The sequence below is a fragment of the Otolemur garnettii genome, unplaced genomic scaffold (assembly GCF_000181295.1).
Source record: "Otolemur garnettii isolate 467f Iridium unplaced genomic scaffold, OtoGar3 scaffold00072, whole genome shotgun sequence".
NCBI lineage: Eukaryota > Metazoa > Chordata > Mammalia > Primates > Galagidae > Otolemur > Otolemur garnettii.
This window is the reverse complement of record NW_003852467.1, coordinates 370,660-391,419: the sequence shown is the minus strand read 5'-3', so window position 1 is coordinate 391,419 and position 20,760 is coordinate 370,660. Positions and strand designations below refer to the sequence as shown.

The following is a 20,760-nucleotide window of genomic DNA, read 5'->3' as shown; positions in this document are numbered from 1 at the left end:
TCTCCACTATATCAAAAGCCTTTAACTGAAGCAAATGTAGTAATGATCATTAATAGACAGGATATAGCTCAATTTTAACAGTTGACTAAATGTCTTAACCTAAAGAAATGGAGAATACTGAATATTTATTTCAGTCATAAGTCAATCTTGGTGATGGATACACTTTAGGACATGAAGCTATTCTGAAATTTAGCAATCATATTACAGTAGTGATGAAAAACTTTAATACTAAGTTGGTGCGACACATTTGCAAGAAGGACATAACAGTTTTCTTTGTCCATGGCTGTTTCAGAGGACCTAGTTCATAGAACATTTGCTTCATCATTTCTGTAATAAATAAATGAGTGGGGAGATGCCACATTTTCGAGGAATATAAACAATAGTTGGTGTGGTGAACAGCATCTCGTGAGAAAAGATGAAAATTGAAGATATATATAGGTTAACAATTACATTACAAGAGCAGATATCATTTATTAGGAATACATTTTAAATATAAATGCATTGGAATATAGCCATCTACAATAGTTTTAGGAGATACCAGACTCATTAGTTATTGAGGTAAATAGTCATTTAAATTTCTGAAACAAAATATTTTACATTCATAATTACACAAATGAAAAATAAAAACATAAAATGTAAAATACTGAACAATGACTAATTTCTTAGGCAACCTGGAATATTTTATAAAGCTGGTATAGGACTTGGCCTACAAAGAATTTTCCAGTGGTCACACCAATCAGTGACTAAAGCAAAAGAATATGACTGTGTAACAAATAACATCAACCATATATTAATCTAGAAATATTGCCCAGGGCTTAAGACAGAAAATTGAAATGAAACATGTTGGCCTAGACATTTTTCCTGGTCTACTAATCAGTTATTTTTCAGAGAAGGTAAGTGTCTTTTTAAGAAAATGCTATAGATTCTTCACAGAAATAAAAGTGATAGGCTCTAAACCACTGATTTTCAAAATATTTAAACCACAACCTAGAATAATTAATTTTACATCACTATCTGGTCCACATATACACATTAAAAGTGTCACAAACCAATCCCTGCTCTTACAGTATGTGAAGTTCTGATACTTTCTATTGTCATTTATTCTATTCTATTTCTTAAAAATAATGCCAGTTTTGACCCTTTCACATGTTAAGACCTACCCTTTAGATATTAGACACTGATCCAACTAGAACTGCTTTATGTCTTATCATCACCTATAAGCCTTGAACACAAAATAAAACAAAATTTCTCTGTGAACTATAGCCTTTCTTACAGGAGTGTGCCCTCATGTTAAGAAAGTGACATAACATTCTAAGGTTGGTTGAATTTAAGAGTAGGAAATGAGGATTGCAACTATGGGGAACTTACGTCACAGCTGCTTCTTGGCATCCTTGCCACTTCCAGGGCAAATATCACCACCAATCAATTTACTCTTATCTAGTAGATCTGAAAACATCCTCAAAATCCTTCAGAGAGCAGTCTTTCAGTCAGCAATCAGCAAATGCTCAGCGCTACCAGTACTGCAATCTCTTGAAAATCCCTGCAATCTAATTCTCTAGAGTCTTGATAATAAGAAGACTCAATAGAAATGAATGTTTCAGTATAGATAAAAGCTTTAACCTTCCAGTTAACTGTGCTGTATTTCTAGGACTATAGGAAATATTTCAAATTTAACTAGAATGTTATAAAAATAATTTCTAAATTTCATTATGGTCTGAATATTATTTTCTTCCAAGTTCAAATAGATAAAAATCCCCAAATGACACCTTTAAAATAATGTTAGTAAATACATGGATAATATGTATATTAGATACCCTCCTGCCAAAATATTGTCAAAATATTTTAGGTAAGATTAGTATTTTAAATATCAATACTTCTTAAGTCTATATTAAGTATTTGTTATATTTTAGTAAGTTAAAAAGGATAATTTTTTGTCATCCATCAGTTTATGAAATGATTAAAATTTATAAGTTTTTTCCTAGAATATCTCCTTTATGTTATCTACATAATTCCAAAAAGCATAACCATTTTGAGCAAATAACATAAAAATAAAACAGATAAAATTACATCTACAAAATTGATTAACTATCTCATTGTTTAAGATGTCATGCCACCTCCCTGTTCCATTTTATGATAAATAGCTCATACTCAACAAGAAGTATAAAGTCAGCTTATTTTCTGTGAATATTATATGTATAAAAAAGATTGAAACATTTGGCTAGTATCCATATTCCAAATAACAATCTGATGAGCAGGCTTTTAAGGTAAATTTTTGTTTAGATTTAAACATAAATCAGTTTTGACTGTTCTTTACTTTTTTGAAATTCAAGTAAAATAGTAGTCACTGCACATGATGACCTCTAAAGCTGTCTTTCATCACCAAATGAACTTATAGATTCAATGATGAATAACAACCCTTTATAAGATATCCTATATTTTTCTCTTGCTTGTACTTAAGAACTATTATGCCAACATGCTGGCTGCTTAAATAAATTGTTTGTATTTCTCAGGTTCCTTTGAATCAATAAAAGGACTAACTTTTGCATATTTAATCCTGTGAAATAAGTAACAATTTTAAAACAGGAAGGGCATTCCCAAGATCCTGGAATTTAGAATAATGAAAGAATGAAAATGTTCATATCAGATTGGAACAGTATTTTAAAATCTGTATAAATAAGTTTACTGAATTTTGCAAGTTATAAATATTTCCAGAGGAAATTTGGATATCTATCTACATTTTAAAATAAATACCAAATATTTTTAGTGTTTACATATAATTTATATATTTATTTTCTTACAATAGAAGGAACATTTTGAGAGGTTTAAAAACATAAATTACATCAGATTATTCATTGCCTTCTTTATATACCCTAATGGCTAAACTGCAAGTAGACTAAAATCTCTCCTCTTGCCTTAAAACCCTACAAGATCTGGCCCTGCCAGCACCTCTGATCGCAAGTCACCAAGCCCAAGTTTTTCTGTCTGAACTCCAGCCTCTCAAACCTCTTCTCTGCTCCTGGACTGCCTGGGCTCCTTCCTGCTGGGTCCCTTCCCAACAAGCTCATTTTGCCTGGAGGGCTTTTGCCCTCTAGTCTTTTTGCTTGCTAGTATCTCTAGCCAGGTGCACTGCTCCAGTTTCAAGCCCCCTTCTGTATCACTCTGGACTATCTTTGTTCATAGAATTATCACTGTCTAAATTATCTCAGTCATCTATTGTCACCATAACAGGTGTAGCCAATGAACTAAACTTGGTGGAGTGTAATCTGGTAAGTTGAGATCAGTGAAGGATCTGTCTTTCTTCACCCCCTGTTGTTATATCAGGAGGGTTCCCAGTGCTAGAAGAGTCTCATTTTGAGGTATTTACAGAAACCCAAAATCAATCAGCACTTTCATCTCACATGCAGCTGAAGGCTTGTCCTGACTCTCCCTCCTTGGCACCCCATCCTCACCCTCAGGCGAAGATAAACACAGCCTTGTTCTTTCCAATCCCTTGCTCCAACTTCCTTTCCTCATAGATCATGGTACTAATATGGCTCTTTCAGGTCGCAGGATGAGGCAGGATGACAGGTAACAGAAAAAAAGCCATTTACTTAATTGTGCTGGTTGATCTTCTCCAGGTGACTAAATAGGTACCTTCTCTCTTCTCTATCTTGCCTATGTAGCCTCTTTTTCTTGGGGTCTTCTCACCCTATCAGAATGTATTGGGAGCTAGCCCTTCAAATCAGCCCAAGCTCACCTTCCTTCTATGGAGTTGAATTCACTTTGACCCACAAGGTCTTATTTTTTTCATGTCAGTGGAAATGCATCTTGCTCTGTCTCTGGCTATTTCCCTTTCTCTGTGGTCCATTCTGTTGACAGGAACTCAACAGAAGCCAGGATCATGAAACTATCAGCTTCCTCTCCTTAAAGAAGCAGCTCTCACTGTCTCTCTGTTCTGGCTATCACACACATGGGCTGGAAGTGTTAATAAGCTAAACATGTCACTTGATATGCCAGAAATATCATCTCTGCACTAAAATTCAGTGCTTCCCCTTCCTAGTATGAAGACGTCACTGGGAAGCATCTGTCCAATTAGAGATTACATTCCCCAGACCCTCTTGCACCAAGGTGTAGCTGTGTCACTAGTTTTCTCCGATTGTATGTGAGAGGAAATTGTGTATTACCTCTGTGCCAAGACACTTATTTCCCTGTATTCTCTTTTTCCAACTATACATGGGATATCCCTAAAAGATAAAGGAATCACAAGATGGAAGGAGCCTGGGTCCCTGAATCATAACATGGAAAACATCACGTATGCACAAGAAACACACATACCAGACTGTTATAATAATTAAAAATTTGTGTTATGTCATCACAGGCCTTAGACTTATTGGCTACATCAGTGAGATATAGCAAAAAGTAAAAAATAGAGTAAAAAAATAGAGAATCTAAGTGGCATGGCAATGCCTTTCATAACAAAGAAATAGAATTTTCTATGGTGTGTGACTTCACTTGAAAATCTAAGACAACAGAAAAACTTCTGAAGAAATATTCCAGCCAATTATTTTGTTTTCTAACTCCACTAGAAACTTAGCTCTATGCAAAATAAGGTCCTTGCTTAAATTGTTCATCACAGTTCTCTGTGATCTAGAACAGCACTAGAGATATCAGAGACAACAGATATTTCTTAAAGAATAAAATGTGCAATTTATGAGAGAATTTAGTATTTGTATGTACATCTAATTCTTAATATGTCAGTTATTCTGGGTAATCACAGCATTTAACTAAATAATAAAGCAGATATGTGAAAATACGACTCAGAGAGAGTTAAAAAAATCTCAAATAAACCAAGGCTGCCTTCTTATTTGAAAGTTATGGGTGAAGACAATAGTTTTCAGGTGGGAGAAGGACTTCATCAGTCTTACCACTTTGACACTTGGTTAACTCTGTCACTTGGTTGCTGTTTACACTTACTCCAAGGGGAAACCTTTAATTCACTGAGTGCACTAAAAACTTCATCATTTCTCACTAGGTCAAGGTAAAATAAAGATTATGTTTTTGCCCATAAAAGCTTAATTGAGTCAATGACAATTCAATATGCACTCGCAGGAGGTATTTTCACTGTATTCTCTTTCAGAAGATAATCATGATTTCATTATAAGAGGATTATTTCTGCGGTTCAAAACACACAATAATGTTAATTTAAGTAAGCCATATTATTGAGGAAATCTTCAATTTTAATTTTCTTCAATTTCAACTTTAAAACAGTATCAAGTCAGTACATTTCCTGAACTAACAGGTATTTTGGATGTACCACGTAATTCCATGCAACGAAGTGATAACTATAATCTATCTCACTCATTTCCTAAATTGAAAAGTCAGTGCTAGTAGTTCAGAACCCAGGAACCAGGTAGCCAGCTGTCATTAGACAAGCCATTGTCATTCCTCTGCCACCACCAGCTGCACAATGCTGTGTCTACAGAAGTTACGCCTCATTATTCCTCCCATCCTCAATCTTCCACCATCTAACCTGAAATATACAGAAGGCAGAAGTGCAATCAAAGTGGATTAGATTGCTCATATTGGGTTGGGGGAGATGTGGGTTAAGGATGCATTAAAAGGCACCTAAGACCTGTGGAAAATTCAGAAGTCACTGGAAAATCATTTTCCTTCTTTTGTATTCAGACATATTCCATAGCCTTGATGGGAAAAAGAAAACTAAAAAGAAAAAGGCTTTGGCAAATAGAAATATAATAATTGCAGAGGCACATCCCTAGAAAGTACCCTTCTGCTTAACTGTTTAAGATTCTCTCTCTCTCCATATTAAATAGTACGTGTTTATAGACACATGTTCATACACGCATAAACATATGTGGGTACATTATTTAAATGTTTACTCTGAATTACTGTGTATGCAAGCCATTTTGAAAAGTATCTGTCTCAAGTTAATATAGCAGTGCTTAGACACAGCAGACATGCTTTAAAGAACTAGTGTGCAGGAATTCTTGACACAGTGAGTGGATATTTGCCTTTTTAGAGTGTTGCTTGCCAAGTTTAGACTTGCATGAATGAGTCCAAGGTTACATTCAGTCAGTTGTTCTCTTGAATTTATGCAAGAAGGCATAGAAAGGAATAGTTCCTCAGAAGAGACATCCAAAAAATTCTTCACTCTTTGGTATTTTTTCTGACTTTTCATCAAAGTAATGATATTTCAGATAGCTGGGATGTCTATTTCAACTAATTAACATACTCTTAACTTAAAGACTTACATAAAAAGGAATAGGGAGATAAGATTTTCTTACTTGATTTCTTCCTTTCCCTTCCCTGAACACTTTTTCACTTAGGAATACAGAGATATCTCAAATGGTCATAACTTCACCTCTCACAATTTCCAAAGTGAGATATGCTTTTAAAATCAACTTTTTGATGCATTGTGCAAGATTTGAACTTGTCTACAAATGTGAAACTATGTATATTAAAATAGGACAAAGTTATGAGACAGGAATTAGGTACAGAAGTATAGACATAGCTATAAGTTAACCAGCCATTGTTCCCTAATTTGCCTACTATTTTAACTGCTTAAAATTCATCTGTCATTAACAGGGGCAATATTTGTGATATCCTCAACCGCTTCTATAGACAACATTACTATTGCAAAACCTAAGACTAGTCTGTGAAATATCTTCAAGACTCTGCATTTGGGGGTGACCAACTGCTGTCAACTTAACCAATGCTCAGACATGGGAACTGTTCCAACAGGACCTACAACCCTCTGCCCAGAAATTATCTCAGCCAAGAAGATAATTTCTGCTTCCCAACCTACTTTCTGAGTTCATCCCCAGCTATCAGTAGACCCAATTCTAGAGTCCAAAAATCTTAGCCCCCAAATTCACAAAGAGATAAATTTGAGGAATTTCTCCCATCTCCTCACCCAGCATGTTGCAATATTAAATTCTTTCTCTGCTGCAACAGAGAACTGCTGTCTCAGTATATTGGCCTCTGTCTGGGATGTGGGCAAGGAATCTGGTAGCAAATGTCCTCTAAATTAGATGGTTTCGGCCTGGTGCAGTGACTCACGCCTGTAATCCCAGTACTCTGGGAGGCTGAGGCAGATGGATTGCTTAAGCTCAGGAGTTCAATACCAGCTTGAGCAAGAGCAAGACCCTGTCTCTTAAAATAGCCAGATGTTGTGGCAGGTGCCTGTAGTCCTAGCTACTCTGGAGGCTGAGGGAAGAGGATCTTGTGAGCCCAAGAGTTAGAGTTACTGTGAGTTATGTTGCCATTGCACTCTACTAAGGGCACCAAAGTGAGACTCTGTCTCAAAAATAAATAAAAATTAAAGCACATAAGGTGTTGTTCATATACTTAAGTTCTGTTTCTAGAAAATATTTATAGCTCAGTGCTATATATTGGAGTTATTAGGTGTTAGGGGAAATATAGTGGGTTACCCTCATTATTCTCCTATAGCCAAACTATATGAAAGAAGAGAGATTTTTGAGTTCAAATAAAACGGAACAGCAGATATTTTGTGGTAAAATTGCCAAAGAAAATGCTACATATTTTACATCAACAGAGAATGGACTACTAATGAGTTGTTTACTGAAAACATTACCTTTTTTTATTGGAACCTGCAGTAAAAGTAACAAAATGTATGTGTCTTGAGGTATTGTAAATACTGCTTATGTGAACACTATTCTAGAGGGATTTTGATTATTCATTCATCGTTAGGAAAAATGTGAATAGTGGGTGGAAAGTAATAAAAGCTGACATGCATATAGGCGGTAAATCAGAGGCGACTTGGTAGCTTGAATGCTCCATCACCACATCTGAAGACTTAAGGTTTAAATAAAGTATTTCTCAAAAGATTCGGCAAAGTAGTCAATGTAATAAAAAAATACTAGGATGTAGTAGGTATGGGAGGACAATTTTAGTGTACTTTTGAAAGTATTCAGAAGCATCATCTTTAAGAAATGAACAGATGTTGCAACCTATAGGTTATTTAAAAGAAACCATACCATCTCTACCAAATAAATCTTCATGTTTGATAAATAAAAAGGGCATAACTTTTTTACCTTAGACAATTACTATTGAAAAGATTGGAAAACTTAATAACTTGGCAACAACATCACTATTACTGGCAGTTTATATGGGTAGAGTTAGTCCAAAAGACTCCCCTTCTCCACCAACCTCAGTTGAAAGTTAATATTTAATTAATACAGCAAACTTTCCTATATAACAAAGGGAGTAATCTAGCAGCTGATAGCGATAAGATGTTTTATTCCTGCATTATAATTTATAACTACTTAATAGAATGAATACTGAAGAATTGCATTTTCATCTAAGTAGATGTGAAAATATATTATTTAAGTGTCTTATGAAATAACTATGTTAATTATTCATAATGAAAAATAAAAGCAATGTTATAATTGATAGCAATCAGAAATATACATGTGCCTAAGATGAGAATTCCACTGTGGTACCACAACAAAGAAAGATTTGAATTAAAAACTAAATAGAAAATCAGTACAAACGGAAGTAGAATTATGTTATAATAATGACATTTACTGCATAAAGAAGGGAAAGTCCTTTATGGAAAATAGGCAAGGGCTATTATTTGAAAATACATTAATTATGAAAATAATATATTCCTGAAAGGGCATATACAAATCTTAATTTCAAAATGATAACATATTTGAAAGGTTTCATTAAAAGAGACAGGTGGTTGCTTATTTTTATTTTTTGTTCAGTCTTCTTACATATCCACATAAACTACCCAGATTGGGGGGGGGGGTGTTTCTCAACCTTTGTTACAATCTTTACCAACGTTGAGAAATACAAAAATCTCAATTTCTATCAGAACTTTGTTGGAAGGCTATTCAGTCTTACAGAAAAAAAGCATGTTATGGACAGTTTAATGAGACAATGCAACAGTTGTTTACCTAAAAGTGACTTCAGAGTCGCCTCTATTTCTGCAAGTTTGTGTTGCATATCTCAACTCATCTCTATTCCTATTTTAAATATATAGTTAATAAGAAAGACAATGTCCCCTTTTCTGAGGTGTGGATTCATGCTCCCAATTTATTCAAGGCCCATTTTCAATTTTTTTCCCTCCTATATCCTGATTAAGCATATAAATTTTAATTCAGAAGTTACTTTCCATAGCACGAGGTTGTGTTATTAAAATTCTGTCATTTAAAAATAAACTTTATGAAAGATTTTATGCTGCAGTGATAACCAGGTAATAGAAATGGGACATTATCATTGCATAAAATGATTCTATTATCATTATATTAAATACTTTTCCACTTACAAGGTAATGGTTGTTTTTTCAATCTAGAGTTGAATGCATTTAAATATTTATCCATCATTTTGTATGCCAAAGTGGAGATTCACCCACAAACCAGGTGGGCATATAATGAAGTTAGAGACTTATTTTAAATCTCTTCTTACTTTGTATTTATTGGAACCCAGAGTTCAGAATTCTAAATAATCAATATGGAGAAATCTATCTGAATATTTAAAAATAAAAATAAGATTCTTCAATTATTATCAATTTAAATATTTGAGTAGAAAAAAGGGAATAAAGTGTACTTAAAACATTATTAATTGTAATTTATATTGTCCTTATGTTTCCTTTAAACTACAATTCTCAATATTTAACTTTATGAAATAATCTTGGATATGAATTTAGCAGCACTTTAATAATGCAAGAAAAACAGACAATCCTATTCTTAGTCACCACTTCTTAAAATCCCAAATATATCCCCATTGTTACAAATGTGTTTCCAATTGAAAGGCCTATTGTAGAGACAGGAAGAATCAGTGCTACCCATTGCTGCCTATTTGTTTCCTGTAGATGAGAACAAGCATGTAGACTAAGATTAAGTTTGTTCGGGTAACTGCTGAAAATATGGTAATCAGTCCAGTCACTATTAAGATGCCATATAACTGAAGGTGTTTTCCAAAAGCACTTAAGGTCTATAGTACTGAATTTAAAAATAAAATTGCTGTGATTTATTTATCTCAATATGCTCATTTGATATGGATGTTTGTAAGGATAGTGATTTAGTATATAACAAAAGCTCTAACTGTTGGAAAAATGACAGTGTATGAACATTTAATGGGAGCTTACCAAAGCCACACACTCCATCTCAATAATTTTAATGGGTGGTCCAGGAGAGCTATGGATCTCAAGAGAATACCAGACCCTTAAACTTCCAGTACTATCATCTGAAAAAAAAAAAAAAAAACACAACACTTCTTTAATATAGACTTTAGAATACCATATTTAACATAAGCTTTTGGGAATCATGAACAAACATCATTTTCAAACATTTTTAATGAACTTCTTATTTCAAGAGATCTGAGAGAAGGGTGAGAGAAGCTGCTTTCATCACTGTTAGCAGACGCTCCTGTAAAAATCTTCTGTCCCTGTGAGTGCCCCAGAATCTCATTAAGTTCCCCACTAAAATAAGCCTACAGACAAACATTTTACTTCTAAGTTAAGAATCAATGTTGCAAAAAGAAATGGCCAATCTTTTTCTCCTTAATTGTGAAAACACATATTTGCACATAAAAAACACCTAAAGATCATCACCATTCACAATGGTACATTTTCCAGGACCATTAGAATCTAGTATAAGGAGAAAGTCAGAGATATGAGATTTCAGGTTTCTTGGGAGTGTGAAAAAAGATTCTAAAAATTTAGCCCAAGAAAAGTTGGAAAATAGTAAGACAATGATATTTATACCTAGTTTCCTGATTTTTTTTTTTTTAACAAAAGGCAACATGCTCCTGGTGATATCCAAAGTTATACCTGTTTGCCCTGAAATGGGGAACCCTGATCAACCATAGAGGCCCTGCATTGAGGGATTTTATACTTGCATCAAATCTCCCTTTCATTCTCTGATTTTGTCTTATCTTTTTGGCTCTCAAATTAGATATTCTTTTGTGTACCAGTGTGGAACTAGTTGATGGTTTAAAATGTTCTTCAGTTTCAATAAATTGTATGCATATTTACATCAGTATTGTCATATTTAAAAGATTTCAACAACTGTTATGCTACATTAACATATTTAGATAAATTGCTAATTTTGTTCAGCTGAAATTTCCTCATCTATTAAAAACAGGGGCCCAAACTGGTAGAATTCTCATTATCTCCCTTTTTTGAATATCTTCCCTGTGAATATATGTTTTGCATTGTATTATATGGCATTGTGTAACAATGAATGGCATTGAGTAGTACTGCATTTGGTTGTATTTTTTTTTCTGTTTGTTTGGGTTTTTTGCAGTTTTTGGCTGGGGTCAGGTTTGAACCCACCACCTCCAGTATATGGAGCCAGCACCCTTCTCCTTGAAACACAGGCGCCACCCCATTTTGGTTGTATTTTGTGGCATTGCACTTTACTGCACTGCACTCTTCCATATCATATTGTATTATACTATATTCTATCTTATTAGAATAGTCTAGGTATTAACAAACACATAAGTTAGTGAATGTGAGAACAATTCAGAGATTCAGAGCAAACACCTAGTGAGAAGAAGAAAGAGAGGAGATCCAATGAGTTCTTATTCCAACCCTGTGAGGAGTTCTTAAGGGAAAATGTACCTCCACATTTTATTTTTTATTTATTTATTTATTTATTTATTTGTAGACGGAGCCTCAAGCTATCCCCCTGGGTAGAGTGCCATGGCATCACAGCTCACAGCAACCTCCAACTCCTGGGCTCAAGCGAGTCTCCTGCTTCAGCCTCCCAAGTAGCTGGGACTATAGGCGCCGCCACAATGCCCAGCCATTTTTTGGTTGCAGCCATCATTGTTGTTTGGCGGGCCCAGGCTAGGGATTCAAACCCGCCACCTTAGGTGTATGTGGCTGGTGCCTTAGCCACTTGAGCCATAGGCACCGAGCCAACCAAAGTTCTTAAAATGAAAAGTGTTTCTCCTTTTAGGCATCTCCAGTTTATTTCATCTGTATCATTCTCATGTTTTAGCCCTCACAATGAATGCAAAGAGAAAATATTTCTGGGGAGAAACAGTATCTATAACTAAGGAGACTGTTTCATAACTCTGGGTTAATACAAAGAACAATTGAATTGCTCAGGGTAAGAAAATCAAGATTTGAATCCCAACACGACCATCATTACCTTGTGATCTCTGGCAAAGTAACTCAATAGTCAGCCCATCTAGGGATGGGGGCTGTATTAGTAAGGGATCTCCAGAAGGACAGAACCAACTGGTTGTATGTGTATGTGTGTGAGAGAGAGAGGGAGAGAGAGAGAGAGAAAGAGAGAGAGAGACAGAGAGATTTTAAGATTTTAACAAATTGGCTTACACAACTGTGGAGGCTTAGTATTCAAAATCTGCAGGATAAGATAGATCACCTTTTGTTTTATTAAGATCTTCATCAATTGGATAAGGCCCAAGCACATTTTGGTAATCTGCTTTACTCAAAGTCCAATATTTAAAATGTGAATCTCATCCAAAAACAATTTGCAGAAACATTCAGAATAAATTTGACCAAATATCTTGGCCCAGCCAAGTTGACACATAAAATTAACTATCACAGAGATAATAACACCTACGATTTGTAATTGCTGTGACTATCACATGTGGCAGTGTCGTGATATGGCTGATTTAATTCCTAGAGTGTCAAACATGTCACTATAAATTTATTGATTAGAGTGTGATTAGTGAATGATTTATTAATGAGAGCAACAAAAATAATTATTAAACATTATTCAAATCTAAGACTTAAACATGTAAATTTTTTCTAATTATAAAATCAACATTTGCCATAAAAATTTTAGAAATTCCTGAAAATTAGAAAGAAGATAAAAGTCATTAATGATAAAATACAAATCTAGTCCAGAAAGAAGGAGGGAAGAGGAGGAAGAGAGAGAGGGTAGGCAAGTGGAGAAAGGGTATTTGGTGGCATCTCAACTAATGTGCTCAATGCAAGGGTATATTTCAAAACAACTAAGAGTATGTTATAAATATCTTACCACATAAAATAAGTAAGTGAGGTGATAGTTATGTTAATCAGTTTGATTTAAACATTCCACGTTGCATATCAAATCATCACATTGTACCCCATAAATGTATATACAGTTATGATTTAATAAAAATGAAGTTAAAAAGTTATTCATAACATTATGACCAAAAAAACTACTTAATATTTTTATATAAAATTCCAGAATTAAAATTTCAATAGACATATATATATAAGCAAATACATTGGAATGTACATATTATATATAATTGAAATATTCATGTGTATATATAAATATACAGATTTACATTATTCAGAAAATATTCACTATTAAATTTTTTCCCTTTTTTTATTAAATCATCTCTGTGTACATTAATGCAGTCATGGGGTATAATGTGCTGGTTTTATTTACAATTTGAAATATTTTCATCAAATTGGTTAACATAGCCTTCATGGCATTTTCTTAGTTATTGTGAAAGATTTTTTATTGTTTCTTTAATCTCAGTGCTTGAAATCAGTCTGTTCAGGGGATCTATTTCATCCGGGCTAAGTTTAGGGAGAGGGTGTGATTCCAAATATTGATCCATTTCCTTCACATTGTCAAATTTCTGGGCATAAAGTTTCTGGTAGTATTCAGAGATAATCTCTTGTATCTCTGTGGCATCAGTTGTTATTTCCCCTTTATCATTTCTGATTGAGGTTACTAGAGATTTTACTTTTTTATTTCTAGTCTGGCCAAAGTTTTATCTATTTTATTAATTTTTTCAAAAAACCAACTCCTTGTTTCATTAATTTTCTGAATGATTCTTTTATTTTTAATTTCATTAATCTCTGATTTAATTTTGGATATTTCTTTTCTTCTGCTAGGTTTAGGCTTAGATTGTTCTTTTTCCAATTCTATCAAATGGCCTGTGAGTTTGCTGATACACTCACTTTCTGATTTTCGAATGTAGGCTTCTAAAATGATAAATTTTCCTCTCAGTACTGCTTTTGCTGTATCCCATAGATTCTGGCAGCTTTTGTCTTCATTGTTGTTATGATCAAGGAAGTTACTAATTTCCTTTTTAATTTCTTCCGGCACCCAGCTATCATTCAGCATAAGGTTGTTTAACTTCCATGCCTTTGTGTGAGGCTGGGCGTTATTGCTGGAGTTGAGTTCCACTTTTAGTGCCTTAAGATCTGAAAAGATGCAAGGTAGAATTTCAATTCTTTTGATTCTATTGAGGTTTGCTTTATGTCCAAGGATATGATCAAATTTAGAGAATGTTCCATGGGATGATGAGAAGAATGTATATTCTTTATCTTTGGGATGGAGTGTTCTATACATGTCTATCAGGCACAGATGTTCTAAGGTCTCATTTAAGTCTCTAAGATCTTTGTTTATTTTCTGTTTAGAAGATCTGTCCATCTCTGAGAGAGGGGAGTTAAAGTTCCCTGTTATTATACTGTTTATAAGATATCGTGTTGCTCAGACTAAGTAAGGCCTGTTTCAAGAATCTGGGAGCATTTAAATTAGGTGCATAAATATTTAGAATTGAAATGTCTTCTTGTTGTATTTTTCCCCTTGACCAATATGAAGTGCCCATCATTGTCCTTTGTAACTTTAGTTGCTTTAAACTCACATGTGTCTTAAAATAAGATCACAACCCCTTTTTTCTTCTGACTTCCATTCACCTGAAAAATTGATTTCCAACCCTTAACTCTGAGTTTTAATTTGTCTTTTGATGTGAGGTGTGTTTCCTGCAGACAGCAAATAGATGGCTTGTGTTTCTTAATCCAATCAGTCAATCTATGCTCTTGAGTGGGGAGTTCAAGCCATTGACATTTATTGAGATAACTGACAAGTGTGGTCGCATTCTATTCATCTTATTTTGTGAAAGTCCATTGCTTAGTTTTGTCATTTGCTTCATTGTGAAAACTAGGTTCTGTCCTTTAATTTCTGGGTGTTTGCTGAAGGTCCATTATGATGGTCAGTGTGTAGGATAGGTTGAAATATTTCCTGTAAAGCTGGTCTTGTTGAGACAAATTTCCTCAGTGTTTGCATATCAATAAAAGTTTTATATTCTCCTTCAGTTTTGAAGCTTAACTTAGTGGGATATAGAATTCTGGGTTGCAAATTGTTCTGTTTAAGTAGGTTAAAGATAGGTGACCATTGTCTTCTAGCTTGAAAAGTTTCATTAGAGAAGTCCGTGGTCACCTTTATAGGTTTGCCCCTATAAGTCAGTTGGCACTTACTCTTGGCAGCCTGCAAAATCTTTTCTTTTGACTTGACTTTAGATAAATTCATTACAATATGCCTTGGGGAAGGTCTATTTGAGTTAAGGCGACCAGGGGACCGATATCCCTCAAAAAGGGGTATGCTGGAATCTTGGGTAATATTAGGGAAGTTTTCATTTATAGTAGTCTCTAGAATGGCTTCCATTCCTCTGGGACATTCTTCTTCCCCTTCAGGGATACCTATAACTCGTATATTGGACTGCTTCATAGTGTCCCACAATTCTATCAACGAGCATTCTGCTATTTCTCTCTTCTTTTCAGCCACTTTAACAATTTGGGTTATCTCAAGGGATTTATCTTCTAGCTCAGAGATTCTTTCTTTGGTGTGGTCTAATCTATTACTAATACTTTCTATTGCATCTTTGATGTCTCTGATTGACTGCTTCAGTTCCTTCAACTCTGTTATGTCCTTTCTGTATTCTTCGTATTGTTGATCTCTTATTTGATACTGTTTTTGAATTTCCTTCTGGTTATTATCCACTTTCTCAGCAATTTCTTTCATTATTTTTTGATTGTTTTCCACTTTCTCAGCAATTTCCTTCATTATTTTCAACACATGTATTCCAAATTCCCCTTCTGTCATTTCTAACATTTCCTTATAGGAGGAATCCTCTGCTGTAGCTACCTTGTGATCCCTAGAAGGGGTTACTCTGGACTGGCATTTCATGTTGTCAGGATTTTTCTGCTGATTCTTCTTCATGAGTGCTTTCTTATATCTGTTTCCTTACTCTAATTTTCCTTTCACTTCTTCTTATTCTAAGTTACTATGTTATTGGCCTAAAATTTTAATGAGTCCTTTTGGTACAAGACCAGAAGGATGAGAAGATTGAGGAGCAAGAAGGGAAAAAAGATATTAAAAAAGAAAAAGAAAGAGAGAGAGAGAAAGAAGAAGGGGTGAGTAAAAGGAAATATTAACAAAAAAAGAAAGACACCAAAAGAAAAAGACAAGAATAGCATAGGTGTATAGTAGGGTATTATGATCCACCCTTAAGGACCCCCAATCTCTGGGGGTTCCAGGTTGGGTGATTACCTTAAGGTCAACAGCTCTATGCCAGCTGGCTCAGACACAGTACTCCACCTCCATCAGGTAGAAAGGAGAGACCAAAATGCTATAAATCAAACCATAACAAAAAAACAAAAACCCCTAGTAGGATAAAGTTGAGAGGTAAAAAAAAAAAAAGGAGACAGAAACACTGACAAAAATAAAATTCAAATTGTTAAAGAAGGCAAAAATAGAAGGTTGTATTTAGACCAGAAAAAGTGTCAAAAAAAAGAAGAAGAAGAAGAAGAAAAGTTGAAGTTCAAAAAAAAAAAAAACAATATATATAACTTGGTAAATACTATCTGGGCAACAGGTGATCTTCTGAAGAGTGAGAAGTTAATCCCAAATTTGATACAGCTGTACAAAATGGAGACTAGAGGCCTCAACTGGTTTCACCGACCCCGCAGGCTTAGGAGCCCGAATATCTCATTGGCCCACTTAAAAGACCCTCAAAGCCGTGGGCCTAGGCCAAGCAGAAGCTTTCCAAGGAAAGCACTTATCAGGGTCTCTCCTGATGTGGCTGCTTGCTTATCCAATGCACCAAATCCAGTTTCCCTCAATGCCCCTGAGGCCAAGGGTGTTAATCTGCCAAACACCTGGATCTCCTCACTCCTCCAGCGTCACAGCCCCGCCTTTGGGCAGCTCAGTCACTAGATCACTCGAGGACTCCTGGCCGTTCCTGCACTGCACCATGCAGGGGCAGCTCCCCCATAGAAACTGTGCAGGCAGCCCACAGATGAACAACATCAGCACCTTACCGGCTCAGCGGCTCAGTCCAGGGCCCCAGACAGCGCCCAAAGTCATCCGCACACTGGCCCCATGTCTCCCAAAGCAGTTCAATGGAGTGTCCAAGTCCAGACAAACCAAAACAGCCCCCAGTCAAGGCTCTTCCCGCTTGCAGTCTTGCTGTTGCTATAGGCACAGCTGCAGGCAGCCTGCGAGCGAACAAACGGGCGCCCGCTATTTGCTGGTTTTCCACTGCTTCTGACCTCCTTGTGGGGTCCTAAAGTCTCTCACTGACTTCCTGGGTCACCAGAGGGCAGCTTTTGGTCAAAACCCACCAGCCAGAGATACCTGGAATCTTCTCCCCCCTTCTCACTGCGCCCAGTTACACAGAAGCTGCTACTTGGCCACCATTTTGTTGGTGAATCATAGTTATTGTGTTAAGACATTTATATTCTACATTTAGTAAGTTTCACATGTACCCTCATAAGATGTACTGTAAGTGCGATCCCACCAATAACCCTCCCTCCATCCATCCTCCCCCCTCCCCTCTCCTCCCTTTCCTCATATTCTTGGGCTATAATTGGGTTATAGCTTTCACATAGTAGATCACATAGGGAACATTTTTGTATGTAACATTTTGTGTATATCTTTGATTATTTTATTCTAACAAATCCCTCACAGAATCATTGGATCAAAAGACACAAATAAGTCTTAAAATTTTTAAACATATTGTAAATGTTCTCTTTAAAAACTTTGTATCAATTTAAATTTACATTATAATGTATGAGATTGCCTCTTTTTCCTTGACTTTCATTATAACCGGGTGTCACCATTATTTTCCATATGTCCCTATTTGGAATATTTTTCAAAATTCTTATTTTATGCAGTTGTTGTTTACATTTCTTTGCTGAGAGGAAAGCTGGAATAGTTACCAATTTGAAAAGAAATATACTGCAGAGCAGTCTGTATTAACAATACATGTTATTACAGAAAATGGAAACGTTAATCATGTCTGATAGAAAGAATGGAAAGGTCTGTGTGAAGAATTTGGGATACCTGTAATGTTATTAGATGCATTTTTTTTCTAGCTATTAAATCTGTCTTGCAACCTGTCATCAGGTAGCTTACTATTTTTTATTAGACATCAGTATTAGTCCATTAATGTAATATCATAATATTCTAATTTTTTTCAAACTTTTCTGAACACTTCTACTTTCATATAAAAGATTTTCCTCCATGGTTCTTCTGCCTTTATGTTGATAGGGATTTAACTGTTAGCATAATACATCTATAAGCATCATCTATTCTTTAGTCTCATCTGCATAGTTTCAATAGAAGAAACCCTAAACCTTTTTAGACAATTTTATTATAGTTTTTTACCTAGTCTCAGCTCCAAAGATTTAATTGACAACAGAACATCACTATGTAAATGTCTTGCTGTCACATCAATATCAGAGAGTACAAAGCCACACTAGTTGTTATAATTTCCCAAACTTTTTCTTCAAAATTTCTGCCTTATTAATTTTCTATGTACCAATATACAAATAAACATTATTGTTATTTTTTAGAATCAATCCCCATTGTTATTCTCTTCTTTCAGGATGTTCATTCAGTGCCAGTCTCTGAAATTTTTTCCATCTTTAGTGGTTTTTCTTTGTTACCATCAACACCATAAAAGACCCAATTCTCTTTGCTTTAAACCAAGTTTACCATTAGAATGAATTAACTGGTCCTAAAGGCTCTTCCCCTTCTAAAGCATTTTGAATATTGCCTAAATACCACTCATAATCCATGAGTTCTGTCATTCTTAACTGTGTTTGTCCTCTTGACTGGGCTTTGGGTGAGCAGTTGCATGGTCAAACACCAGTCTACATGTTGTTATGAAGCTATTTTTAAAATGTCATTAATATTTGCATTAGTAAGTGACGCCCGTAGCTCAGTTGGTAGGGTGCCAGCCACATGCACCAGGGCTGCACCCAGCCCCAGTCTGTTGAAAACAAAAAAACCTATAGTGCCAGCTACTCCGGAGGCTGAGGCAAGAGAATGGCTTAAGCCCAAGAGTTGGAGGTTGCTGTGAGCTGTGACACCACAGGGCTCTACCAAGGGTAACAAAGTGAGACTCTGTCTCTCTCTCTCTTTCTCTCTCTCTCTCTCTCTCTCTCTATATATATATATATATACATATATATATATTTCAGTAGACTTTCAGGAAAGCAGATTACCCTCCATAATGTAGATAAGCCTCCTCCAATTACTTGAAGGCCCTGATCACAAAGACTAAGGTTACTTAAATTCTTACTCAAAACTGAAACATAGAAACCCTATTTGAGGTTCCAGCCTGCATGTCCTGTCCTGGGGAATTTGGATTCAAGACCGTACCTTCAACTCTTACCTGAATTTTAGCCTGCTGGCTTGCCTTACAGATTTTGGATTCTTCAGATCCCCTAATGGTATTAGCCAATTCTTTAAAATCTCTCTTCTCTCTCTTTCTCTGTATGTGTGGATGTATACGTATACACACAATACAGAAATGTATTTATATATTATATAAGTACAAAACATAAATATATCTACATCTGTATCCATGCCATTGATTTCTGTTTCTCTGAAGAATCCTGATTGATATAAATTCATTCCATTAAGATTTCTTCTTTGCTATACCGCTTTGTCTCCACAACTTTGTTCACATTGAACCAGTTTTCTCTAGTAACCTCTTACATCCTTGTTACTCATGCAAAAAACCAATTCATTTACCCCTTTTCCAGGATATTTGTCCTGACTATTCTAATTATGCACCATCTCATTCTCCTTTGAAATTCTACTAAAAAGATATGGTGTTTAACAACATTCAAATAAGGTTTTATAATATACAAAGGAAAAACAATAGCATTTAGTTTCTTTGGTATATGAGGAAGATGGCTAGCATCTTCTACATTAAAATAAGAAAAGCATATTATGTTATTAAAAAAATACACTTGTTAACATTTTTATCAGAGGTTTGTTATACTTTTTGTTTAATAACAGAACAATATGTAAAGCTTTTCGCTCATGGGTAAGTAGGCAGCCTACTAAAATACTATGACCATTGGTATTAATATCAGTAGAAATTCAGAAAGTATGCTACCTAAAGTTAATCCTAAAATAATCTAATAAAATTCTTACAGATTTATACAACATAAATTTGTATATGAATTATGCATGTGAAATATTCATTTCACTTAGAAATGAATGATGATTGGGCTTCTGCAGACTGATCATGAAACTACCATAATAAATTTACCTGAGTCTTCATCATGAAAATCATTCACTAGTTCTCTTAGTGTTTTCTGAAAGGAGGATTTTCGATTTTTCTCGTCCTGAAAATCATCTTGATTGTTTTTAACGGAAAAGGAAATTGCCCCTACAAAAAATAGGTGCAAGTTGTTAGATTAACCAGGGATTACCTTTCTGAATTTAAGGGTCAGTTTCAGGTATTTAAATTACTATAAGTCCCAATGTCAGTATCAGAGTTAAAACTGATACTGGGGCCAGGTGTGGTGGCTCACGCCTATAATCCTAGCACTCTAAGAGGCCAAGGTAGGTGGACTGCTTGAGTTTATGAGTTCAAGACCAGCTTGTGCAAAAGTGAGACCCCCATATCTACTAAAAATAGAAAAACTGAGGCAAGAAGATCACTTGAGCCTTAGTAGGAGGTTGCAGTGAGCTATGACACCATGGCACTTTACCCAGGGCAACAGCTTGAGAATCT

General features: G+C 35.2%; 1 protein-coding gene across 1 annotated transcript in view; it reads right to left on the bottom strand.

Annotated features, from left to right (window-relative positions):
* CFAP47 (cilia and flagella associated protein 47) overlaps window positions 1-20,760 on the bottom strand; it is a 296,774-nt gene that overhangs the window by 71,082 nt on the left and 204,932 nt on the right. The window contains exons 50-51 of the mRNA XM_012807582.2: window positions 20,293-20,412; window positions 10,112-10,209 (exon numbers count right to left, since the gene is read on the bottom strand). Of these exons, the coding sequence (XP_012663036.2) occupies window positions 10,112-10,209; window positions 20,293-20,412 (218 nt within the window). The remainder of the gene's footprint in view (window positions 1-10,111; window positions 10,210-20,292; window positions 20,413-20,760) is intronic.